Genomic DNA, 27,957 nt, shown 5'->3' with positions numbered 1-27,957 from the left:
CTAAAGCTACCCATTTTTTGCCAATTACAAACACAACTACATGAAACTGGCATTAGTCATTTTGTAAAGGCCATTGTGAAAAGCACATTCATATATACGGTAAAAATGTAACTTGTGAGGAGATAAGGAGTTATTTAATGAGTTAATATCGTTCTGCAAAGGAGTTTGGGTTCACTGCAGGTGGCATCCACTTACAGAGTCTCACAAAAGTGAGTACACCCCCCACAGTTTTGTAAATATTTGATAATATCTTTTTATGTGACAACACTGAAGAAATTACACTTTTCTACAATGTAAAGTAGTGAGTGTACAGCTTTTATAACAGCGTCACTTTGCTGTCCCCTCAAAATAACACGTCACACAGCCATTAATGTCTAAACCACTGGCAACAAAAGTGAGTACACCCCTAAGTGAGAATGTCCAAATTGGGCCCAAAGTGTCAATATTTTGTGGCCACCATTGTTTTCCAGCACTGCCTGAACCCTCTTGGCATGGAGTTCACTAGAGCCTCACTGGTTGCTACTGGAGTCCTCTTCCACTCCTCCTTGACAACATCACGGAGCTGGTGGATGTTAGAGACCTTGCGGTCCTCCACCTCCCGTTTGAGGATGACCCACACATGCTCAATAGGGTTTAGGTCTGGAGACATGCTTGGCCAGTTCAACACCTTTACCCTCAGCTTCTTTAGCAAGGCAGTGGTTGCCTTGGAGGTGGGTTTGGGGTCGTTATCATGTTGGAATACTGCCCTGTGGCCCTGTCTCCAAAGGGAGGGGATCGTACTCTGCTTCAGTTTGTCACTGTACATGTTGGCATTCATGGTTCCCTCAGTGAACTGTAGCTCCCCAGTGCCGGCAGCACTCATGCAGCTCCAGACCATGACACTCCCACCATCATGCTTGACTATAGGCAAGCATGATGGTGGGAGATGGTGTCTTTGTACTCCTCATCTCGTTGCCGCCACACACGCTTGACACCATCTGAACCAAATAAGTTTATCTTGATCTTATCTGACCATAGGAGGACATGGTTTCAGTAATCCATGTCCTTAGTCTGCTTGTTTTCAGCAAACTGTTTGCGGACTTTCATGTGCATCATCTTTAGAAGAGGCTTCACTTACAATACAAATTCACTGGGAACTGTAAATACACATGCTGAATTTCTGCCTCCTCCTAATTTGCAGTAGTTACTGAAAACCCATTCTCAGCGCAGTGATTCATTCGGGGAGAGTGCATGATAATGAAGTTAAACATAAAACTACTTAGGGACGGAGTGGGTTTGAGAGAATGAAATGTTCAGAACAATCAAAATTTAATGAAGTCCCTGACAAAAGGTCATTTAAGTACAGCACGTTTTCTACAGTGCACTTCTGCGCAGTCAAGGTTAAATACTTCAGTGGATAAGAAGACTATAAGTGTGGGATTAGATTTGTTTCACTATTATTTAACACATTTTGCTCAATTCCTATTGAAACAAACATAATCCCATATGCAGGGCAAAGTATAGTATAGTTAATCTACTACTCTTCATTGTCTGTAAATTGTTTAATGTTAGATTTCATTTTTCTGATTTAGTCCTATTTAATTTGTTGTTTGTTGTTGGGGTTTTTTTCTGTAAACAAAATGCTGTTTTCCTTTTCTTTCTTTTTCCATTCCTTCCACTTGGCAGTTTTCAATCCGAGTTGCCTCCTACCTGAAAATCACACACGCTTTCTAAAGGATGTACCACTTCCTGTATCAGCACTGAACGTTGATTTAATACATACCAGTAAGAGCAGCAATTAATACTAGTAAGAGCTCATAGTAGGATTCGAACCACAGGAGTGCTTTATTCAAGATGCGCATTGCTAAGAGAGCGGATAGCAGGATCCTGTGGTTGACTGCGTCAAAGGCAGCTGATAGGTCAAGCAGGATAAGAACCGAAGATTGGGCTGCAGCTTTAGCTGACCTTAGGGCTTCTGTTACAGACAGAAGAGCCGTTTCAGTAGAGTGGGCACTCTTAAAACCAGACTGATATGGATCTAGGAGGTCATTCCCTGAGAGGAATTCTGAGACCTGTTTGAATACTGCCCGTTCAATAGTTTAGGTTAAAAAAGGTAGTTAGTCGATAGTTCTCAACTTGAGTTGGGTCAAGTGAGGGTCTTTTGAGCAAGAGTGTAATCTGAGCCCTTTTGAAAGTGGTCGGGAAGGTTCCCGAAGCCAGAGAAGTATTTATCACATGATTGTCGGGACCACAGTAGGAGATATGGCTTGGAGGAGATTCATAGGAATCGGGTCCAGTAGGAATGTATTTGGACGGCTACAAGTCAAGAGTTCTGATACTTCGCTCTCTGTGAGAGGAGTAAACGAGGAGAGTGACGAACCACTGACCTGGGAGGGCAGAGGAAAAGATGTAGTAGGACTGCTACAATGGTTGCGTTTGAATGTTTCAGAGAATTGGCTAGTTATAGCCTCCACTTTGCCTGTGAAGAAGGCAGCAAAGGTATCAGCAGACAAGTTTGTGTGTGGTGGAGGAGGATTTAGTAGCGCTTTTAAAAGTGAGTCAGACTTGAGTCAGTGGCACTGCTTATTTTGTCATTATAGAATGCAATTTTGGCAGCACTGATGCTTGTTGAGAAGGAGGATAGGTGCAATTGGTCGCCCTTAAGGTCAACATTTGCAATTCGCAGGGCTCATGCCGAGGTATTGGTTGCAAGAACGGTGTTTGTTTTGATTGGATAAATGAAATTGAGCAAAAGGGGAAATGATGCCAAGTAGCATATTGTAGCTTGCATGTTGCAAATTTGATGAAATGTTGCTCTGGGCTACATTTGGAACATGTGATACTTCAGGTGGTGTCAAAACAGGCAATGATGGACACAGCTGTTGTCTGCCGGCAACCCAGTGTTTGTAGATGGTCTTGAAGGACCTCTGCAATGTAATGATTGATGGGATTCTTAATATTTAGAGCTGTATATTACATTGTGATGGTATGGTATACAGACAAATATGATGTTGTTTTATCGCCAAAGTGTTACAGTTGTAGTGCAGTGGTGTAGATTTCTATATCCTAATGTGGAGAGACATTTCAGTGTCCTTTACAGTTTGAAAAGACTGAAAAATGTTCTGCTTCTAAAAAGCCTGTCAGCAGCAGTCTGACGTGTGGCAGCGAGTGGACGCTTAAAAAAACAGAATATAAACTGGTAAATCATCTTCATGGATTTCAGCTCCCTAAGAAACTTGACATTTTTAGCTCATGTAACTTCTGAGTCTCCAATCTCCACCAGCAAAAACATGTCTGTGATGTTTTCTGACAGGCACAAAGACACTTGTGTTCACCCACTTTTATCTCACACGATTAATAAAACTGAGATTGATAACAAATCACTTTAAGTTTGATGCATACTGTAAAACGGTAAAAGAAATTTTAACATCAAAAGTGAAATCTCAAGCTATTTTGAAACCTAGAGTCAGTTTGCTTTGGTCTGAATTCAGACAGTTATTTAGATGTGCTGATATACTCATTGATGTGAAACATATCTGGAATACTTGATCATTTATTAATGGAGTAAGGCCCTCTATGCCAATTTATTAAGCAGCTGCTTAATGATTTAAAACTGGCTCACCATTTGGACTTGATGTGAGAGGAACAAGACAACTTCAAAACTCCCCAGCTGCTAAATCCATGGGTAACAAAATCTCTAAAACACCAGACATGCAAGTTCAGTCCTGAAAACTGTGTTAACAACAAGCAAGCAACAATATCCCCACTTTTCTTGGTCGTGGCAGCCTTGTTAGTGTCCCTTAGGACTTCCAACTGCTGCCAAATTGTCATTACTGTATTAAAGGGGAGGTAAATTAGATGCAAAATGTGATTGGTTAGATTTAATGTCTCTCTATTTTCTAGCTTTGTTTAGCTGTTAGTAAGGCTATCTACAAAATTATACAGTGACTACCCTGATTGGCTGAGATTGGCTGTGCTTCATGTTTCCAAAACAGACAAATTACAGTGGTGTTGGGAAGATATATTTTGACTCTATTACACTATACACTATTACTTTGCACATTACTTTGAGTCATTTCCTCAGTTATTTGATGCAGGAAAGAGGTTTCTTCCTAATCACAATTCAAAGTATTTATTTTTTATTTGACAAAATATGTGATGAAATATCTCTAAAGCAGTGGTGGTAGAACAGATGCAAGTATCGTTGGTGTTTATGTGAAGATAGGAGAGGTCGTGTTGTCAGTGGCAGGGTGAAGGTTCACACAACCCCCCCAGAGGTTGTTGTGCTCGTCGTTATCCTTGCTCAGATGCATCTAGGCGATATTTATGGCTACAATGAAGTCCATGTGGCAGAGCATGCAAGCTTAAAGAGCAGGCTCTAATAAATTGTTCCTCCTCCTCTCTGTCTCACATTGTCTCTCAGCCTGTCTGTCTTACCCCTGCTGCCCTCCTCCTCACCCTGCATCTCTTCCACGGATTTGTGTTTATTTATGTCCTAACTAGGCTAGGGCGGGGCGATATGACGATATACGTATACTGCGAGACAATGGAAATTTTTCAATAGAGAGTTTTCTATACCATTATTACCATGGGAGCTATTGCCAATATATTTGTTTATATTAGGTTATTTCAAATCAGAATCAGCTTTATGGACAAGTAGGTTTACACATACAAGAAATTTGCTTTAGCATCTTGGTGCATAACAATAAACATAGTAGGTGGAATATATGAGAAAGATAAAGCAAGTACTGCAGGTGAATAACATATACAGTCTATGGTAAAGAATCATAAATATAAAATTGACGAGATCTAAACATTATAAAAGAATGACAAGAATATGAACAATATGGCTGTTATTTAAATTACAGTTTGTGCTGAGATGTACAGTACAGTTACACTTATACTGTACTGTAAAGGGGGGTCAGTTTTAGTGGGGATCCCGGGCCTTGTTGATGAGGCCAGCTGCAGATGAAAATAAACTGTTGTCATTCCTTGATGTTTTGGTCCTGATGGACCGCAGCTTCCTGCCAGAGGGGAGTGTCTGAAACAGTTTGCGTCCGTGGTGGGAGGGGTCGGCCACAATCTTTCTTGCTCTCCTCAGAGTCCTGGAGGCGTACAGTTCCTGGAGGGATGGCGGATTGCAGCCAATCACCTTCTCTGTGGCGCGAATGATAAGCTGCAGTCTGCCTTTGTCCTTGGCAGTGGCAGTAGTGTACCAGATGGTGGTGGAGGAGGTGAGGATGGACTCAATGATGGCGGTGTAGAAGTGCACCATCATTATCTTTGGCAGGTTGAACTTCCCCAGCTGCCACAGGACGTACATCCTCTTAATGTTCTTAGTGCCACAGAAGTTGCTGGGTGTGTTATGAGTTCCACACAATTAGATATACAGATTTTCACCTGAACACGGGTATTATATTGTTACTCCGTATTGATTAACACCCTGTGTTTAGGTATTAGAATTGGTATAAGTGGAGAAATACAGGCCAGTGCATCTTGTAGGACTTCTCCATGGCAATGTTTAACAGACTTGATTTTTTGCATAATGTGATAAAATGTCTAGTATTTTAACTGGATCTTCTTTTTTACCTTTTTGGCTATCATTTCTATAAGTTTTGTGTACTCAGCAAGTTATGGTAATTGCTGAGACCTGGGAACTCGTCAACATTGCTAAAAAGACAGAGTCAGACAGGGCAAAAAAAACAGGTCAGTCAGCTTAATTTGGAAAAGAAAACGACGACGAACTTTTGACATTTGACACGCTGTCAATTATAAACTTCCGTCACAATTTATAGAGCGACTTCCTGGTTCAACTTTGACCAACTGTATTTCCTATAGTTTTCCTGTGCAGGGAGGGATTCTCTCCAACAATCAGGTGTGCTCATTCTCAGGTTTGCTACTAAAGAAATGATATAGATAACTGATCCACCGATTGACACTTCAACAAGTGACAACACAGGCAGAGAAGGAGAAGACTGCTAGTTATCAAACTTGTATGTAAACAATGCAGGCTTTAAAATGTCCAGAAATCAGCTTTGTAAATGTTTTATATTGTATTTGTTAGATCTTAGGGATACACAATAACTTTTGATGAGATAAACGGAATGTACATTTACTAGAAAACTCCACATTCCTGTTTCACTCTCCAAGGATCTTTGAAGTCGTACTGCTAGATTCCATTTCTGTATTGTCTTTTTGCGCTTGTGTTTGGTTGCGTGTTTGCATGTGTGGCTGATATTTCCTCTCAAAGGCTGATGGATGGTGGTGCTGAGGAGGGCTGTGAAGCTGGTTGAAAGGTTCTCAGTAGCAGGGTAAATGATTAGGCTGTGCTCTGCCACAATATTCACATTACTTCAGTGTCTGCAAGACCGGGCAGTGATCGATACTCTATTACTCTTCCACCTGAGCCAATCCTGGGATGGCAAGCCACCACAGGGAGCCCTTGCTGCTGCTCAGACTCCACCAATCAATGCTGTCGCATACACGCCGGGGAAAATGTGAGGTACATGAAACGACATCCAGACATTGCTTCACATAGTTGTACCAACTCACATTTCAGCAGACAGGAAGTGCTTCAGTGCTGGTCTTCGTAAGGTGAGGGGAGCTGACTGGAGGTCTCATCGTAGCACTGCAGTGGCCTCTTCTTCTGATTTAAAATTTTGCTTTTGCAGCAATCAGCATTGCAGAGTCAGCAAATTACTGACCTTGTTGTGTCCTGTGTGTGTGTGTGTGTGAGACCCCCTCATACACCATAGTGTGTATGTGATCTGCATTTACATACACATGACAAGACTGGTACCATTACTGATGTTTATTGGTAAAGCAATAAGGGGGGGGGGCTAAGCCTATTACAACCCTTATTGGATGGGTCGCCAGGCTATCACAGGGCTAACACTTACAGACAAACACATTCACACTTTCACACCCATGGTAAAGTCTTCGCCTTTGCCTTCTTGTCTTCTGACTGTGGGAGGAAACCAGAGCTCTCAGAGGAAAAACAATATGAAGACCTCCCACAGAAAGGCTGCAGCTGGCCGATGGCTTCAGTGGGTTTCTAATCATTGATCCACTGTGACGCTCTGACAGGAGTCAGTATATTTACATTTATGTGGTCAAATCTGTCCAAAATCTTTTTATATTAAATCTTTTTTCTTTAGTAAGATTAAGTTTTTTGGTGGGTGACATTGAGGTGGGTTATCGAAGTCCACATGCAAAAAATATATTTTGTCACTTTAAATAAATTCAGTAGAGCTTAACCCTGGTAGAGTATTAAAGCATGGCTGCAAGTAATAATTATTTATATTCTCAATGAATGCTAGACATTATTTTTGGAGTAACTGTTTGACCAATAGAATAAAAAAAGTAAATCTCAAGTTGCCAGTGCCCAAGATGACGTCATCAAGTTGCAGACTTTTTCCAACTAACAGACCCAAACCCAAAAATATTAAATTTACAGTGACATGAAATGAAGAAAAGCTACAAAACATGACATTTCATAACTTGGTACCAGCAGATCTTTGACATTTTTGCTTGATAAAATCACAATTAATTGTCAAAACTGTAGTATAAAATTTTTTTTTCTGTTGTTCAGCATTATATTTAAGTGGGAGGATTCACTCCGACTGCACACCTCAATAAAAACCAGCCAGCAACAACTGAAACATCCACACGTGGGACCTTTGGACTAAATCTGTGTGACATAATGACCTGACCTGTGACATATTTGAAAACCTTCAAGGACCTTAATTGGGACTGTCACTTGACTACTAAATTCCAACTCCATACTACATACTAACTGTGCACAGTGTGTACTATTTACAAGTTTTATGTTTTGTAGTTAGTATGGATTCTTGTTAGTTAGCTAGCTAAGCTGTTTTTGTAACTAAACTGTTAAGCCCCCGACATAGTTGCTTTTTACAATGCGTAGGCGTAGATAGGCGTCTGTGACGCAAACGGCATTGTTCACATACTTGCCTGCGTACTTTGCGTGTACCTGGAGGATTAAATGTTAATCCACTAGGGGGTAGACCAGGGCCGGGTCATCTCTCACCGCTACCGGATTACCTTCCTTGATAACCTCCAAATTTGAACAACGTAAACAAACCAAACATAGCGACACTTGAGGAGGTTATGATTTTAACGAGACATCATAACGATCTTGGTAATTGCGAACTAGCTGTAAACATCCTGCCATAAATCTTCTTTTTTAAGTCTGCTACTGACCTTCTTCTTCTTTTACGTTTTATAGCGGTTGGCAAACCAACTGCACAACGCCACCACCTGGGCTGGTTTGTGTAACAGGAGTTTGCTGCTGACCTGCCTGTCATATCGATATACTGCCCCCACGTTCATTTGCTGAATTGCAACGCGTAGTTAAAAGCACATATATCCAGGGCTTGAAAGTACACACTGTATTCTTCTTTTGGCATTTTTGCCAGTTACCAAATAGCTTTAAGGTGCATTACCACCCCCCTCTGTCTGGACTGCAGTAGGACTGACTCTGATTGGCATGTAGCCTGGGAAAATCAAGACCGATGGCAATCAGATCAATGATCTGGATAACAGAGAAGGATATGTGCAGCTAAGTTTAAAGTGTATTTTCTATGGATACTAGAAACTTGATATGACAAGTGTAAAGACATTCACAAGGTATGATGATCAAATTGACCCAGACTTTAAAGTTTTTAATAAATGCAGTTGTTCACTTAGTCTCAGTGAGAATGGCCACTGTGTGTACGTTACTAGAGAAAACGCTCTCACATGCACTGTCTCTCTCCCTCTTTATTCTTCTTTTACTTTACTAACCCGTAGTTGAGTGCTGCAAGTGTGTAAAGATAAAGAGCTGTTAAGTGGTGCTGTGCTTTTCTCTCTCTCTCTGTTGAGTAATGGCTGAGGTGCCTATCGATCCACCGGACCCATAAAGCACAGAGCAGACACACTGTTCACACTGCACACTGCCAGCAGAGCTCTGCAGACAGTAGTAAAAATTAAGTTGTGCTCTATTTTATACTGGGTTGGTGTTAACCTTTGTATTAAAAATCAGATATGAAGCAGTTTGTCTGATGTTATTTAAAGGTCCATTGTGTAATATTTAGAGGATCTATTGACAGAAATGCAATAAAACATACATAACTATGTTTTCAGTGGTGTATATAGACCTTACATAATGAACCATTACGTTTTTATTACCATTTCTATCTACATACATCGGAAGTCGGCATGTTGCACTACCATGTTTCTATAGTAGCACAAATGAACAAACTGCTACAGAGCGCCTTTCGTCACAACATTGAATACGCAATTGCAGCAGCAGCGTGTCAGCTTCTCCGACACGCTTGGAAAGGGAGGGGTGAGAGGTAACTGAGAAGTTGGTTGCAGTTCACAACTGTCACCACTAGATGCCACTAAACCTTACACTAAACTTTTAACATTTATTGATGAATATGTTTTGTTAAGTTTTTTTCATTTCCAGGGCGCTTTCATTTGGACTTATTGAGCATTCACACTCTTTTACTTTCTAGTGATTATTTTATACGGACCTTTATTAAGTCAAAATGAAATTTCAGTTCTTCTCACTTTCACTGGAAATATGAACTAAAATGATATTGCAGCTTTTGTGCTTATTTTTCCATTGCTCAAGAGATGATAAAACAGTTTGTGGACATCTTGTCTAAGTTTCAGGCACCTTAGTGGGCGTTTCCCATGACAACGTTTATCTGACATTTAAAAACCGGTATTGATAGGAGACGAGCTGTCATCTTCTCTGGCGTGCTAATGACTGGAGCCCTTAATAGGATAAGAATTGGTAAACCACTGGTCCCATTTTTTTAAAAAGCATTTAGCACTGATTATGTACCATTAGTGATTTAAAGAGGTCATATTATGCTCATTTTCAGGTTCATCAATTTATTTAGGGGTTGTACCAGAACAGGTTTACATGGTTTCATTTTCAAAAAACACCATATTTTTGTCATACTGCACATTGCTGCAGCTCCTCTTTTAACCCTGTGTGCTGAAGGCTTTGTTTTAGCTATGAAGTGATACATCTTGCCTCTACATGATCTTTGCTGGGAGTGGTGGTGGAGCAGTGGATAAGGCACAAGCCTTTAGTGTGAGAGCCTCGTGTTAAATTCCCCACTGTGACATGTCTACCGATGTGTCCCTGAGCAAGACACTTAACCCCTAGCTGCTCCAGAGTTGTGCGCCTCTGAATTTAGCAATTGTGAGTCGCTTTGGATAAATGCGCCAACTAAATGTAATGTAGTGAGATACTCATGCATAATTCCTAGTTAAGGACTACTAGTTAATCAGAAACAGAGAAGGGCAAGTCAGCTGTACATCACCTTACCAGCTAAGCAACATGGACTGGAGCAAGAGTTTCAGAGTGGTGAGTTATTAATTTGTAACAAAAGTATCTTTCATCCATAAAGTTTTAACTGAGCTCTGTCTCTACATCACAGTAACAACTTTATGTCCATTGACTGCCTGGAGGGTTGCTAGTGTTTGAAAGAGAGAGGAGAGGTGTGTGCTGCAGCTCAGTGTTTTTCCACCGGTGTTTTATGAGGGCGTGTCGGAGTAGCCGTTTAGCGAGCATTATGACGCGCATTTAGCTTTTGGCTGGACTACAAATGAGCTGTTTTCAGGCAGTTCAGAGCAGTGTTTAATGTGGGAGATGGGAACTCCCTTTGGAAACCTATTACATGCGCAAAAAAAGATATATAACTCAATAAAGGAGATGGAAAAAAACAAAGCATAATATAAGCTCTTTAAAACATCTGTCCCTTTACATTGTTAAAAATTTGGGAAGACCTGTCGTGCTGTTCAGTTTGTATTTCACTCGGAAAGTGAACCCAAGTTAACCTAGTTTACTAACACACTGATGGTTATTGATTTCCATGAGACGTTACTTATTATTTTTACTTTTAGTGCCTGTCCACACCCTATTTTTTTATACAGTCTATGGCCACTCTGACATTACACAAATCAAATTACTCTTGGAACCAAAAATGTAGGCCCTAATGTTGCAACTTCTGCGCTATCACAGAAAAAAATAAAATAAAACATACATTTCTTCTTTTTGGTAATTGCAATTTTGACCAAAGTACAAATGTCATACCAAGGATATGCTATACATTAAGGATATCACAGATAAATTAATTTCAATTTCAGTAAAACTTTAATGCACTTTTTATATATTTTGAGATATTTTGTTCATTTTCATAGGCAGTGAAAATACGGTACTTTTTGTTTTTTGGCAGACCGCCACTCATTTGGAACATATTTATGGTGAGGTGTAGCCATTGTGTGTTGACAAAGGAGTAGAGGACAGTGTGCCTCTCTCTAAATGGCTTGTGTTCCTCAGCCTGTAGTTTTCATCCCACACATTTTCACAGGAACCCCAGTATGTCTGAGTGTGTATGTGTGAGTCCAGTACATATGTGAGAGAGTAAACACAACAGCAGCTTATTGACCACCATGTTGTTAGCTGTAATAGAGGTCTGTCTGTACACGTTGTGGCAGAAAATGGACCTCAACACAGCCGCCACAGGAAATGTGGTTTCATTAAATGCATGACGCCCTCCACTCTGGAGATCATGAGTATGATACGTGGGTGTATAAGGACAGATGGTCTCTTTCTGATTCATGAATTTGCCTCAAAAACCCTTTTATGTTCCTCTGTGTCTTGTACCGTTGACCATACATATAGTTTGTTCACCATAAACCTATTCAGAGGCTTTTTAACCCTACCAAGACTAAATACTTTTCCTGCTAAAATAATAAAAAAAAAAAAATCTCATTGGTGTCAAATCAAGTCCAATTTTTGGGTATAATAGTACACTTAATGCCTCATTTTTACTTTAAAATGCATGAATTGTCAGAGAAATTGTTTTTCCAAATGCTGAAGGATAACTGTTCTTTGTTTATCTTTGGGAGTGTAGGAGTTGTGTGAAGATCCTCACCTGTTTGTAGATGGCATCAGCGCACACGACTTACATCAGGGACAGCTGGGTAACTGCTGGTTCGTAGCGGCGTGCTCCAGCTTGGCCTCCAGAGAGTCTCTATGGCAAAAAGTAAGTCTTTGCCTTATCTTTTTTTTATTTTTTTTTATTTTTTGGAGCACGAGTCGAAAGTGTTTAAATCTCATATGGGTGTGTTTTTTATTGCTGACCCACTAGTGATTTCTCTGAACTAGCCCAGACAAAACTGATCAAACAGCTCACGTCATCTGTTATTGGGATGTAAAGAGAATTTCAACATATATAACAAATTTTCTTAACCCGGCTTTTAACCGCTTTTAACAAACTGCAACATGTTAATTGCTGAGCTTTATAAGTGCTGGTAGCCAGACCTTTAAACTTTGGACAGAGCCAGGCCAACTGTTTCCCCCTGCTGTCAGTCTTTATGCTAAGCTAGGCTGACCACATTCTGACCACAGCTCTGTATTTCACACTCACACATGAATGTGGTATCAATATGAGCACGCTAAAGCAACGGTCTCTAATGCTCACAATCTAAATTAAGAATGTTTCTACTAGAACATATTGTCTTCACCATGTTCTGCTTTGCTCTTTCCTCTTGTGGTTTCAGTCGGTGGTTGTTCACTCACTCTCTAGGTGAAATCCCTGATTCTCCCTTTTAGTCAGATAACTTTCTCTCACTGACTGCCTCTGCTGCTGATTCAACATGCTCAGTCGGCTGAACGACTGCTAAGAAGGACAATGTGTCCGGCTGTGCCAGATAGACTGCAGATACTCTGGGCGAGCATCGGCCACAGACGCTCAATGATTCAACGCCACCCTACAACCATACAACCAGCTGTCTGTTGATTTAACTATTTGAAAAAAGCCTAAGTGTCGGTGCTTTTACAAAGAGGACCATTTTTTAATTGAGGGATAATGGAAAAGAGACTGTGAAAATTATGTGTCTTGAAGAAGGAGCTTTCTATGTACTCAATTGTATTAATTCCATATTTAGTGTCCATTAGGAACAATTATGATGACATGTAAACTCAAGAGGATTCATTACAGCGCCACCTAAGATCCTTGCATCTACCCTAGTTAACTTAATTTATCTGACTTCTGTTTGAGAGATTCTGTGTCTTACAATGTAAATGCTGTTGGAAGCCTTTTACGCACTGATTAGAATAAATGTGTAAACATTTGCATGAAGATTGTCACCACAAATCTGCTATTGCAAGCTTAAGTCCAGAACTGGTAGTGTCATATTGACAGAAAACTGTTTTATTTTAACTGTACTGAGCTCTGGAGTGTGGGGTGTCGGGATTATTCTGAAATGTTCTTCGGCATTCATCTTGACAGAGGAAACAAAGTGATCACCCGAGGTTTAATGGGATTTGAAACAAGATGCCTCGGCCGGTTGTTGCGAGACGCTGGATTGTGACAGTTTGCTCAGAGAGAGTTTGTTCATATGGGCATGCTTACACAGTATCTTTCCCTATGTTTAGTCTCTAGCTCTGTTTCTCCTTGTTTCACACAATCATCACCCAACTTCATATCCAATGAACAGCATGTTTACTGCTCAAATCCCTTTTTGGTTGATTATTTTAATTTAGGATTTTTTCTTTTCTTGTCTTTTTTTTTGTTAAAGTTAGACTCACTAAAATGCTCAGTCGTAGTCCATCCATGTGATTTGAAGTCTGGTTGACTGAGACCCATATAGGAGTACTGCCGCAAGACTGTAGATGTGACCAGACAGAAAGCTGTTGCTTTAAATGCAACCAATAGAACACCTCTCTTCAAAGTCTACCTTCCTTTTGGGTTTAGAAAGACACATTTTGACATCAAATGTCAGAGTGCTGTTGGTTCTGCCTATTGTAAAGTAGTTTGACATTTTGGAAATTACACTTGCTGATGCTAGGGTTGTTCCGATTGGTGAATGGATCGCTTATCGACGATTAAAGGGATGATCAGCGATTGGTTTTTCATGCGCCGATATTAAAGAGATTTTAACTAACTCACTATCAGAGCTAAGATGACAGCCTCAGCACCACACTGCTGTGTTTCCCATTCATTGTTTAATTTGTAGCGACACAACATGCCACAATATTAACGCTGACCACCAGTTTACATTTATTCATTTAGCTGATGCTTTTATCCAAAGCGACTTACAATTGCTATATGTCAGAGGTCGCCTGCCTAGGGGTAACTAGTGGTTGGACGTGTCACCGTGGGGATTTGAACCCTGGTCTCTCAAACCAAAGGCATGTGTCTTATCCACTGCGCCAACACCACCCCACGTACTGATTAATATGAGTAATTCATTGTGGAGCTGCGGGCAGCACATGGATGTACCTGTTTGCTTGCTCGCTCGCTCTCTCTCTCTCAAATTTAAATTCAAATTAGCTTTATTGGCATGAATGTATAGCAACAATATTGCCAAAGCTACATATAAAGTACATAAGGACAATTAATTTCATACATGTCATTAGATAAATAAATAAAACAGCAAAAGTTGTGTTTGTGTGTGTTAATACAAAATAAAATAATAATAATTAAAAAATATATATAAAATGTAAGAATTCCGTAAAAATAAACATTTTTAAATAAGTAAAACAATAAGCGTGTGTGTTAGTGTGTTAGAAAATGAAAATAATATATTAAATAAATAAATAAAACGTGTGTGTGTGTGTGTGTGTGTTTAATTTTTTAAAATTTAGTAAATGACACAGTAACGTGTGTTATTATAATATATTAAAAAATTTAAATAAATAGATAAAACCGTGTGTGTGTGTGTAATAATAGGCAAAAAAACACTAAAATTAATTAGTTAATTAAAAAAAAGATTTAAAAAATCAGTATCAAATGTGAGATTTAAAAACACAACAATTACTAAAATATCAAACAATAAAAATAATATTAATTTGAAAATTAGTACAATTATTTATTAGCCTAATTTGCACTGGTTGTCCTCAGTTCATGGCATGATGAAATATATTTTGCAGCAATTAATAGGGGAGTTACTGTGTGTCTGATATAAATTTGAATTCGGGGTATATTTGGGAAATGTTTACAAAGTGTTTTTGTCTTAGTGTTTTATATTTATCTCTCTCTCGCTCTCAATTTAATTCAAATTAGCACAACCACATTGAAACAGAGCTGTGTGTTTGTAAAAAAACTAATGCATGGAAGTTAACTCTGAGAAGTTAGTCTATCTATTTTCTTAACACAACGCTGTCAGTGTCGGAGATGGATATGTTAGCTAGTTAGATAGTTAGTTGTACATAGCTGCGGTGCCACAGTTAAGGGCCTTTCAGACAGAGTGGGATGTGTGAAACCCATTATTTTAAATGGCTTGCGCCGCGCCACGGCGGTTTGTTGCTGCGTCGAGCAAAGCACAAGCACAGCACAGTTAATGTTCATGAGAGGGCCATTACACGGTAATTATGTGGGAAACACTGTACTGTGTATTAACCATGGTGTTAACAGATGTTTCTGGTGGTTTCTCTTGTTTCTTCCATGCTGACATTTCACTGACTTGCTGCAATGTTACACCACCCCCTGCCAATCAGATCGCCAATCGGTGATCTCAAGTAGCCATGAACAGGTGATATGAAAATGGAGACAATCACCCAACCCTAATAGATACCATTCTCATATCTGCTGTTAAACTTGAGGTTGCGTGTGGGACCAGCACCCGCTTAGCTTAGCTTAGCTCAGCAGCCGCTTAGCTTAGCACAGAGACAGGAAACAACTTCTTGCAGTCACTGGAAGCTTCTGGGGTCTCCCCTCTTTGCCTGGCAACTTCAATAAGTAGTCGGGTCCATAATTCCATGGAAAACACAGTTTCATGCATTACACAACTATTATTATCAGTTACAACGACCCTTAACGTAATGAAAATTAAAATTTGATTATAATTTCACATTTTTTAACAATAATACAGCAGAATTCAATACTGTAGATAGGTGAGTGTATATGGTATGATAACTGTCATTCATACCATGGCAACCCCACTTTAGTTAGAGCCATACTAGCCGTTTCCTCCTGTTTCCAGTCTGTGTGCTAAGCTATCTGGCTTCTGGTTGTAGCACAAAAATGAGATTGTATTTATCTTCGCATCTGACTCTTCACCAGAAAGCAAATAAGTGTATTTCCCAAAATATCAAACTTTTAAAATGTGAAATAAACAGCCAAATGCTACGCTCTGAGTTGCTGGCGAAAAGAAATTCATCATTATCCTAAATCAAAAGACTGAGAATCATCCAAATGGGGGGAAAAATAGAAAAACATGTTTGGGTCCTTATGTAATGGTCCTGCAGGCTGGATCTGGCTCCTGCTGTATCCTGTTGGATGTGTAGTTTGAAACTGGACCACAACTCAAGTTTATTTTCAAGAGCTAATGACATTAGACCTCTATCTGAAGTCAGTTTGTTAGATCTAAACAATAGTAAAAGTCTTCCTTTGTACAGATTTGTTCATCTGTTCAGTCTCCTGTTGGCCATTAGTGTTACTTCCTGTCAAAGCAAAACACTCGTCCAAGTCTCACAGGAGCAGAAACTGTTCCCCTGTGATACTTGCTGGTACAAAACATTGTTATTTTGTATTGCTTTTGTACATGTTAATTACCTGCAGCAAAACTGCCAGACCTTACAGTGCCTTTCATTTTGCTCTAGAGCTGCTACAATGTCTGATGTTACATGGTATGTTTGTTTAACATCACTTAATAAGATGACCAATGAGTTAAATTCCCGTAAACCTTTTCCATTTGATTAACTGTTGGTCAAAGGGTGACAGGACAAGAGAAAGCAAAAGGACACATACCAATGAGCACACTCAATAAAAATGTATATTTATACATTCAACGCTATAGACGAGATCGATTTAATTGCGACTCCTGAAAAAGTGCAGCCTTAGACGTTTTATCAAACAAAATGGAGGCTCAGCCTCTAATGGATTGATAGTTCAGGTGGCAAGTTAGTTGTATGCTTCATACTGGAGGCTAATACCTTGTGACATCTCAGTTGCTTTCTGTTCTCACACACCTCATCTGACGCGCGTCTTCTCATTCACAGTCACCGTTTTCTGTTCATACCTCGTTGCAGAGGAAATCGGTGAGCGTGAGATCCACATGCCTCCCCTCTCTTATTTGTCAGGGTCACCATGCAAGACAGAGACAGATGAGGCAGCAGGAACCTGTTCCCCCGTCCACCCGGGGAAAACTCACACACATACACACAAGTACACACTGTCTCTATACATTATCTCATGTGGGACTCATCAGGGTGGGCTGTTTGTCAAACAGGATGAGAGGGAGAATAACATTTTTGCTCAACATATAAGATCAAAGAAAAGTTAAGAAAATGCAGATACACCGTTTTGATTTATTTGTATTTAGCTGTATTTATGTCCAACATAATAGGATACAAAGAAACATGTTTTTGATCAACAGGTTCAGCAACAGAAGCAAGTTACATTTGTTTTGTAAATGAATCCTGTTGCAAAAGGAGAAAGGAGGAGAGTGTGTTCTTGTAATAACAGGTTATCAGATGATGTAACATTGAAGGCTTTCTCTTCTGCAAAAAGGGAGCCATCCTGATAAAAAGCGCAGGTTTAACCTAAAGTTTACTTTCTTTAACTAAACACACACAAGCACAGAGTTTGTAGCAGGTATCTCTCCAAATGTTTGATTGTCTCAGCTATCCACCGTGAAGGTGATGGAGCAGTCGACAGTCTCAGGGCTGCAGCCTTCTGCAAATGCAAACAGGAAGTACATCACCTTCCTTACCTTAGCCAGCTCAGCGATCCTCTCGCCAAACTCATATGCGTCAGCCTCGTAGCACTGAACAGGAGCATCGCTGGCATCCCCCGGCGCCCTCCAGAAAACCCCGGCGGGCTCCAGCAGCTGACGTGTCATCAGGTTGGTGAGGTCAGGCGTCCAGAGCTGTGAGGTGGCCGTGATGGTGACGCGTCCTGCCTGAGCCAGACACACCGTCCACCGCGAGAATCGGAGGGACTGTTTCGAGAAGTCCAGTCGGTAAACAGCCTCGTTGGGCAGCAGCAGGCGTTCACCTTCCTGCCTCTTCTGGCCTCGCTGCTGCAAGGACTGAACCCGCAGGCGCATCACCTCAGTCAGCTGGTTGTCCGGCCGAAAGGGCAGCTCCAACTCCGTAGACATGCTTGGACGGCACACCACAGCGGGCTGAGAGGTCAATGCCAACTGCAAGGCTGGATTAGATTGGCAGCTATGTCGAAACTAAGTGTCTTCACTTTGTCTCTGTCCTCTTCCTTCTGTCCAGTAACTGTCTGTGCTCCTGCCTGCTGGTTGGTACAATATACATGTGTACATGTCTGTGGAGCATTGATAGCAGAGGGTGGGTCTTACACAGTAGTACAGAAGAGCAGAGGTGCTAGGCAACAAGATCTAATGACATTTGCATCCACATCACAGGGTTTGCCCTTAGGGAACTGTGCTTAGTACTGTTTGTCATTTGTTTATCACGTGTTTTTGCTTTGGTACAAATCCTTAACCCTTAATACCTGACATAAAGCAATGTAAATGTGAATATCAGAACTGGTAGCCCCTTTTATGTTGGTGTTGGAGGAAGCGACGAGGAGAAGGAGGAAGGAGTCTGGGGAAAGCCCCTTTATTCCCCTTAGTGTGCATATTGTAAGATAGCAGGGGAGCCAAGGTGCCTTCTGCTTGTGTTTCTGGTCAGTCGTCAGGTCACTTACCTACCAGAGTTCATTTGCTGTATAGTGACACTTGGCCCAGATGAAAGCTGAAATAGATAAAGCCTTTGCTCTCGCGCTATGCACAGTGCAGAGTCAGAGAGCAAGCTATAGCAGGTTGCAGTGCAGGGGAGATTGCCTCCCGAAGGATTACAAAATGACTCTGAGGTTTCTGTGGTGCAGTGCTTTGTTTTTTTTCTCCCCCCTCCTCCTCTTTCTAAAGGAGCTGTTGCTGCTTCACAGAGCCGGTCCTCTGGAGAGGCCAGATTCTCTCCATCAGAAGAGTGTCACCTCCTGTAGAGAGGTTTGACAGGAACTGCTGTTCAGTTAGCACACCTTGACATCTCCAAGGACCCCCGCTGGAACACTGTCAGTTAATTCACATGCTGTGTCGCTCACTGCATCATTTGCAGTTCTTATTGCATGCCATAGTCATACTGGTAAAGGTTTCCCTTACGCAGGTCCCCTCTGGGTTGGGTGCTCTATTACATCACTGAGACTAGGGAGGCAACACTTTTTAAGAGCAATAAAAACATGAAATAATGCAGAAATTCAAACTGAGTAACCCTCTGTACACGACTTGTTCAGTACTAAAAATGGTGGAAAAAGTGAAATGTTAGCAGCTAAAGAGGCATAAAGTTTTTCTCTGCAGTTAATGGAGACCAAAACAAACAGGAGAGTGAATAAGGTTAGCCGGACTGGATTGACAGTGGTTATCTATTATTAAGCCACTAAGGTCGGGATCCCCTATTGTCAATTAACTTTGTGGTATTCAGTTAAACTAGCTAAGCTATCAGACGTTGATGCTTTCTTTAGAGAACAGGTTTTTTATACATTTTCTACCCCACGAGGGAAAGAGTAGAGTACAAACTCTAAACACATTCTTTGAGTCAACAATTTGAAAGTAGTCTTAGTGAGTTATTTATGTAAAGGTAAATATAATTATTTCATCTATTGTGTCTCTGTTTGACTCATCTGTACTGCTATGTATTTTGCTTATTTTTATTTTTCACCAAAATAATAACTACGGTTCACAAAATGGAGACTGGGTAGTTGGGGCCTCACTGGACCACAGCAAAACACACACACACACACACACACACACACACACTGCAGTCCAATAGTTATTACCTCTCACCCATGTCCTATTACAGTTGGATTTATGACTGAGAGAGCCAAGGTGATAAATTTGTCCCCTAATCCTTAATGCATCAGCAGACATGAGGGTACACTGTCTCACTCTGGCAGCCCAGTCCACCTTAACATTATTTGTGCTCCATGGACCACCGTCTGTTTGTTTGGCTTACGTACCCTCTGCTCTTTTTCCTCCATCCTCTTCCTCCCCTGCCACCCTCCTCCTCCAGGTCATTCCCGACTGGAAGGAGCAGGAGTGGGATACAGAGAAGGCAGACTCGTATGCGGGGATTTTCCACTTCCGCTTCTGGCGCTTTGGAGAGTGGGTGGACGTGGTTATTGACGACCGGCTACCGACGGTGGACAACCAGCTCGTTTACTGCCACTCAAATGACAGCAACGAGTTCTGGAGTGCCCTGGTGGAGAAGGCCTACGCCAAGTTAGTACAAATATACAAATCCAGTTTTGGAAAAGAAACACAGATATCCTAAAATCCTTTAAACGTCTGCCTCTATAAGTAGTAAAACACTATTGATAACCCTTCTAAATCCAGTGGTCTCATGCTTTAACAAAGTCAACATACAAACTCATAATGCAGCGAATAGACCTTCGTTTTCAGCATTCAGACAAAAGATGACTTAATGATGATATGCATAAACATTAGGACTGCAACTAACAATTTTTATTAGCCATTAATCTGCAGATTATTTTCTTGATAGTTAATTCATCATTTTGTGTATGAAATATCAGAAAATAGCTAAAAATGTCCAATGTCCTTGTTAAACTGCTAAAATTATTTAAGCAATAAAATCAGTTATTGTTGATTAATTTTCTGATCGACTAATTGGTGCAGGTAAACATGTGGTGGTGATGGAGCAGTGAATAAGACACATGCCTTTGGTGTGAAGTCCACTGTGATGCACCAATATGTCCCTGCGCAAGACACACAGGCGTGCGATCTCTGACATGTATAGCATTCATTTGGATAAGTGAATGATTATGATTAAACATAACCTGACTCTCCTCCTCTGCCTGCAGGGTTTATGGCTGCTATGAGGCTTTGGATGGGGGAAACACGGCAGACGCACTAGTGGATTTCACAGGTGGTGTTTCAGAGCCCGTGGACCTGCTGGAGGGTCAGATGGCAACAGATGAGGTGGCCCGTAACCAGCTGTTTGAAAGAGTCCTCAAAGTCCACAACAGAGACGGTCTTATCAGCTGCTCCATCAGGGTAAGCTAAGAGGTGCATGGCAAGCTCAGATACTGCAGCCCCTCCCTGAGAAACCCTAACTTCCCTAACCTTGACTGTTAAGATTCATTTTAGTTTTCTTTTCTTAAAAAATGTGTTTTATTCACTCTTTGAACATAAAGATGTGGTACTTTAAAACCTTCAACACTGAACACCTGAGGAGCTATCTTCATCATTAAATTCAAGCAGACGTTCTATAGTTGTGTAAGACTTGGGCAGTGTTTAGATTTTTTTCCAGGTATTTGCCCGGTTTTATTCATTACTTGTCTAAAGATGAGCTCAGCCACACGTATGCAACAAACACATTGACGAAACGTCAGTCACAGCAAAGTCTTTGAGAGGCTCTTTTTAAGCACAGTTGAGCTAAATGCTAATGTCATCATGCGAACATGCTTACAATGACAATGCTAACATGTTGATGTTTATTAGAGATAATGTTTGCTGGTATTTAATATTAAAGTAAAGTATTGGACAAATTTACCTCATGATGGCGCTACATTAAAAAGTCAGGGGATCAGCAAAGTTATTACAATTGATACTGAGAGGAACATGAATGTCTGTTCCCAGTTTTATGCCAATCCACCTGCGTAACATTTTAACATTTCAACATTACATGTCGATAGCTAAAAATGATCAAATCTACCAAAGTTTACCCCTCGTGCCCCAGAGCCCTTTAATAATTAGAATATTTTCTGCTATGATTTAAAAAACAAAACAAAACGGTGATATAAAACCCTGTCACAGCTGATGTTTTACACTGAGCTTAATGATAATTGCCTGAGGATTTAAGGAAAAGAAATCCTGAAGAGTGTTTCCTTGCTCTCTGCTTTTTTGTGAACTCATGTCTACTTGTTAAGGAAACAAGCATACGCTGTCTAATGAATTTCCCTGTTTAGCCTTTGTTCTTCTGTCTTATGCCAATCTTATTTCCCGACGTCCTGCTCCAGCAAAAACTAATTCACAATCCCTTATTGTGATTCAGAGTCAGGTGCAGTTCAAATATTAAATTATATACCTGTTTATATGCATGAGTTTTTACACCGGAGGGCCATTACTCATATATTCAACTACATGTGTAATGAGAGCTCAGGGAACATAACCAATACCATGCAAAATGCATTTTCCACCTTATCTGTTGTTCTCTTTACTTTAACATATATTTCTCAATCATCAATTGTTATTCTGTGGATGCATGAATTCAACACCTATCCTCTGGGAGACCAGAGGCTGTTCTACTAATACTCCCATTTCATTTTCATCTTTCTTGGACAGACTAAAGGAAAAACAGGTGGGAATTAACAGGAGAGAAAGGCATGGTGGCTCTGTAATCTACTGTGTCTCTTCAGTTTAGATCAATCCAACTTTTGGATTCTGGGTCAATTTGGATTAAGCACATACTTTATTTCCCACACATCTCTGAGAAAAGGGATGACACAACTTCACAGACAGTGGTTCATTGAAAGAGATAACCGCAAGTCGCTTCCACAATTCATACAAGGTAACATGGGGCTAGGAACGCAGATAGCTAGAGATACACAAATTGCAAATTTCCTGGCTGATATGTGATTTTTGCCCATTCAATTTTTCAGCATTACAAATTGTTTTCTTTTCTTTTCTTTGATGGAAATGTTTTTCTTTAGTAGGATCTCCATTAGCACCAGCATAAGCAGTGGCTACTCTTCCTGGGATCCATCCTATTATATGTTCATAATAAAACATTGACTGTTATATAACTTACATTTTTTCCAAAACTGCAATATGCTGCGAAATATATTAGCCGCAGCCTTTAACATAAAGCCTGTGTGTTACAGGTATTAGCCTTCAAATTGCAAGCGTTGTCTTCTTCACTCTCTATAAAAAAAAACTTCTATCTTCTATAAGTGTGTGTGTGTGGCAATGACAATAGTCGGCCCGTGCCGCTGTACCCGTGATGTGAAACACAGTCCGGCAATATGTGACACTGATTGGCCCTGGTCATTGGTCATGGCCAATTAAACTGAAAACCGGCCAAATCCGGTCACCGGTCGGTGCATCCCTACAGATAGCATAATCTAATCTGATTATAGGCCCAGCTTTGGACCTTCCAGGGTTGTACACAAAGATCGTTGAGCTACCATGAAACCCATTAGCTAGTCTTTTAGGGGCAGTAGACTTACTGTGGGTAGTCCTTCCTGTCGACAAACCAGTGTTGTAGAACTCCCATTAAGTTGTACATCTGTTTATCCTGTCTGTTTGACTCTCTCGTGTTTCATATTAATCAGACTCCCAGTTGTTGCAAAGAAAATAATGTATGAAACTTGCAGTGTAATGTGTCAAAAAAAGCCAACTTCACTGAACATGTAATTATTGGATTTAAGAACCAATTTTCTGATAACGCAGCTTAATGACTCTCTCCTCTTTTCCTCTTACCCTCCAAACTCTTGATTCACAAATGGCGCATTGCTTAAATTTGAAAGTGTCTCATCACTGTTATTTGCTCAATCACATACACTTACTGAAAACGTGTGATTTCCCAGGCAACAAGAAAGCCTCCTTCAAATTTGCTTTCTGATGCAGCCACAAAAACTGTTTGACCGGTCTGCAATATCCTCTCTTATCAAAAAGATTTTAAGTTACATTTGGTAATAAAGCAATGCTAACATTTTACAAATCATTATTACCATTATTCAAATAATTACAAAGAGCATTAAAACGACTAGCTCGCACTGACAAACCGTCAGAGAAGTGACCCGACTCTGCGGCTCTGAGATTTATACATAATATATAAATTATACAAAGATTTTATCTCCTCGGATCCTTCCCCCTTCCTATCATCACGAACATCTGAACACAATTGCCAGAAAGCTTAAAAAGCTCTCAGCCATAACAATTTCATGAAGGCAGAAGTAACACTAGAGAGTGGCACTGCAAATACCATCCATAAATTGCAGCAAAATATTTGGTCCTAGGGATTTGGTGACGTAGTGACTACTCACTGGGCTAGTTGGTGAACTACCTTAACATCCTGGCTGGATCCTGACAAAAGCAGAGCTGCAATAGTGTGCCTATTATGGTAAACAGACTATACTTACGCACCTTAGTCTTCTGACCACTCAAACCAAACACTTAGCTGTTCTTAATTTCCCAGGGAACTGTACCAGCCTCCCTCTTTTACATATTTCTAAAGATCCACTAACGCATCTGTTTTGAACCCCTAAACCTCCCTGGTTTGTTGTCTTGCAGGCGACCACGTTGGAAGACATGGAGGCTCGGCTGGACTGTGGCCTGGTCAAAGGCCATGCCTACGCTGTGACAGATGTACGGAAAGTGCGACTAGGTCACGGACTGCTGGCCTTCTTTAAATCGGAGAAGCTGCACATGATCCGCATGAGGAACCCCTGGGGAGAGAAGGAGTGGAGCGGCCCCTGGAGCGACAGGTAACCACAACACTGCCATCTACAGGTGTGGTTGGGCTATCGCAGCTCATCAAATCTTACCTTGTCTCATTGATTCTCATTGAGCGGTCTTCATCCATCTGTACTGATTTTGCTCAGTGATCTAGGTGAGTCAGACGTGGACCATTGCCAGAACAACACAAACAATGTATTTGTCCTTTTATATGTGACCTTGTTGTGACCTGTATCAATTTAACCAATTTCAGTCATTTAATGTTTCAAAATAACAAAGCGCACTGGTCCCCTTGGACTCTCAAAATTTCGAAGAGGTTGTATTTGATGAATGAGTAAACAACAAACAACTGAACAAAGACCAACGCATATTAATGTCCGCAACGTAGATAAGAAGAAAGCTGTTCAACAGGAAATGTCATGTAGACAATGAAAAATAGAGATGCAATCAAGCTAAAGGGCCACAGAGCAAAGATGAATGATTTATTTCCGCCTTGTTGGAGTGTTGCTTATTTTTAGAGAACAATATCAAACGGTGCATTGCAGCTCAGATATAATTCTCCCTCCCAAAACAGGTGGGCCTAAATGGACATGACTAACCTTTCAATTCAAATTTCTGGTTTGCACAAGTGGTCATTCAAACAGGTGGACAAAGCTGTTATTTCTCCTCCCAAGAGAAACCTTCTGCATTACTCTTACTAGCCTGTTCTTATGGGAACCGGCAGTGTCAGGCTGCGATAAGGTTGCTCCCTCGACATCTCTCTGCCTTTGGATTCTTAGCTACCAGACTATGTGAAACAAATAGGGAGGCGGTAAAGTTGGATCATAATGGAGTCTGAATTATTGATAAGGCAAAAAGAGAGAAATATGTTAAGAAAGAGTTGCTCTCACTGAATAATGTATTTATGGTTTGATGAAACCTGTTACTGTGAGATGTGGACGTTTGTCAGTGATTCATAAACAGTGAGACATAAACACAGAGATAATGCATCCAGTAAATGCCTGTGTTTCCCCTTAGAAGTGAATACAGCACGGACCTTGATGTTTACATATGATTCACACTTACAAATACACATACAGAGTTGTTTTTTTAAACTGACTCTTTAACATAATGGTGCTCATGAGGGATAGACACATACATCATTTATATATCTGACCTTCAGTTTCTGAGAATTTAAATTCACAGTTATTACTAAAAGATTCACAGCTCCGCTACTATTAATACATATTATATCCTACAAATCATGTGAAAAAATAAAAAATTTAAAACATTTTTAAATTATTTATTTGTTCGTTGATGAACAAAAATGCCCCAAATTAGATGTCCCAAAACTTTCATGCTTGATAAAACTGTATAGAAGTTTTCAAATAATGTCTCAGTATAATGTACATTTCCACAGCACTAATTCTATCAGTACAACAACAGAATCATGTCATAATCATCAATCTGTTGCTGTCTGTCTGTCTGAGTTTCTGTTTTTGGTAGAAATATTGTTTTGTTTTTTTTTACTAATTATTTCCTGATGCTTTTCATTTGCTGGTTGTCCGTTTTTAAGAAATGCTGTTAAGCTACCTTCACTGAACCCGATGTCCTCACCAAAGGTCTGTAGGTGCACAGCTATACATCCGGCTAAACACACTTCTAATAAAGGTTGAGGGCAGTAGATTGCCTTTTGACGTTTTTACTGGAGACCACCGTTAAAACACTAGTGGACAACAAATTTGATGATTAGAATTCACATTAGGCAAAAGGTATTATAAAAATTGAGTATATCAACAAAGAAACCGGATTTACAGAAGCTTCGCTTAGCTAGCTGTCAAAGTAGAAACATTGTGAGTCATTCCAGGAACAAAGTATCTGGTAAACAGACAGTCCAAAATAGTAAAAGTGAAAAGAGTGAAATAGCTACACAACTGTTAACTATCTCAACAGTAATTTAACAGTTACTTGCATTAGCATTAGCTCCAGAAAGCTAGTACAGTGTAAGGTGACCAGATTTCTGAAATGAAAACCGGGGACATGTTTGGTTTGATGTTCAGTATGTCATTAAAAAATCTAAGGTTATTGTATATGAAATAAAAAAGGGGGACGATTTTGGTTTTATAATCTGTCAAATATAGCTCTTCTGAATGAAATCAAGTCATTTTGAGGCAGAAACTCCCTTTCAGTCAGTAAGTAGATGCTGCAATCACTTTCTGGCAAGTAGAATACTGCATTTTATGTGTTCTTTTGGCCATTTAAAAGTTTTTTTAAGAGGTAAAAAGGACTGGATTGGTTGGTACACAGCAAGTTAAATAATGTAGAGTCATAAGGATAATTGCAAAAGAGATCATGTTTTTATTTTATATATATCTCAGCAGTAAGTCATGTTAATTATTGTGTTGATCGGTGTTAATGTTAACAAGGATATTAGACATGGGCCTACCAAACACATAATCTGTCGGCAACAACAGGCTTCTATTATTGCCTGTAATTACGTAAATGTCAGGCCTAGTTACCCACTTATTTGGCCACAATTGTGATTATTCTGCTAAAAGAAACGTTAAAGAAGCCAATCACTTTGCTATCACCACGGACATAAAGTGATATTTATTTTCACATTATGTCTGTTTGATCTAGATAAAAGCAGCTGCAGACGTAAAGAGACTGGGCGATAGAGCTACAACATGCTGCGCGTGCTCCCATCATCTCATCATCATCAATACCTACAGATAATGCTTCAACAGCATTTGGGGATAAATACACTCACCTAAAGGATTATTAGGAACACCTGTTCAATTTCTCATTAATGCAATTATCTAATGAACCAATCACATGGCAGTTGCTTCAATGCATTTAGGGGTGTGGTCCTGGTCAAGACAATCTCCTGAACTCCAAACTGAATGTCAGAATGGGAAAGAAAGGTGATTTAAGCAATTTTGAGCGTGGCATGGTTGTTGGTGCCAGACGGGCCGGTCTGAGTATTTCACAATCTGCTCAGTTACTGGGATTTTCACGCACAACCATTTCTAGGGTTTACAAAGAATGGTGTGAAAAGGGAAAAACATCCAGTATGCGGCAGTCCTGTGGGCGAAAATGCCTCGTTGATGCTAGAGGTCAGAGGAGAATGGGCCGACTGATTCAAGCTGATAGAAGAGCAACTTTGACTGAATGAACCACTTGTTACAACCGAGGTATGCAACAAAGCATTTGTGAAGCCACAACACGCACAACCTTGAGGCGGACGGGCTACAACAGCAGAAGACCCCACCGGGTACCACTCATCTCCACTACAAATAGGAAAAAGAGGCTACAATTTGCAAGAGCTCACCAAAATTGGACAGTTGAAGACTGGAAAAATGTTGCCTGGTCTGATGAGTCTCGATTTCTGTTGAGACATTCAGATGGTAGAGTCAGAATTTGGCGTAAACAGAATGAGAAAATGGATCCATCATGCCTTGTTACCACTGTGCAGGCTGGTGGTGGTGGTGTAATGGTGTGGGGGATGTTTTCTTGGCACACTTTAGGCCCCTTAGTGCC

General features: G+C 40.3%; 2 protein-coding genes across 3 annotated transcripts in view; one reads left to right on the top strand and one right to left on the bottom strand.

The window, feature by feature from the left end:
• The window catches only part of capn5b (calpain 5b), a 64,449-nt gene that overhangs the window by 17,553 nt on the left and 18,939 nt on the right, over window positions 1-27,957 (top strand). For both annotated transcript variants that reach the window (XM_046039945.1, XM_046039944.1), the window contains exons 4-7: window positions 11,919-12,050; window positions 20,033-20,241; window positions 20,841-21,033; window positions 24,274-24,467. In XM_046039945.1, coding sequence (XP_045895901.1) covers window positions 11,919-12,050; window positions 20,033-20,241; window positions 20,841-21,033; window positions 24,274-24,467 — 728 coding nt within the window. The remainder of the gene's footprint in view (window positions 1-11,918; window positions 12,051-20,032; window positions 20,242-20,840; window positions 21,034-24,273; window positions 24,468-27,957) is intronic.
• On the bottom strand, window positions 17,632-18,114 carry ompb (olfactory marker protein b). Its single transcript, XM_046039946.1, has one exon. The coding sequence runs from the start codon at window positions 18,112-18,114 to the stop codon at window positions 17,632-17,634; it is 483 nt and encodes a 160-aa protein (XP_045895902.1).

The sequence above is a fragment of the Micropterus dolomieu genome, linkage group LG23, assembly GCF_021292245.1.
Source record: "Micropterus dolomieu isolate WLL.071019.BEF.003 ecotype Adirondacks linkage group LG23, ASM2129224v1, whole genome shotgun sequence".
NCBI lineage: Eukaryota > Metazoa > Chordata > Actinopteri > Centrarchiformes > Centrarchidae > Micropterus > Micropterus dolomieu.
This window is presented reverse-complemented; position numbering and strand designations above follow the sequence as displayed.

Excerpts from the sequence above, each read along its gene's own strand:
- ompb (XM_046039946.1), bottom strand. The coding sequence starts at position 18,114 with ATGTCTACGGAGTTGGAGCTGCCCTTTCGGCCGGACAACCAGCTGACT.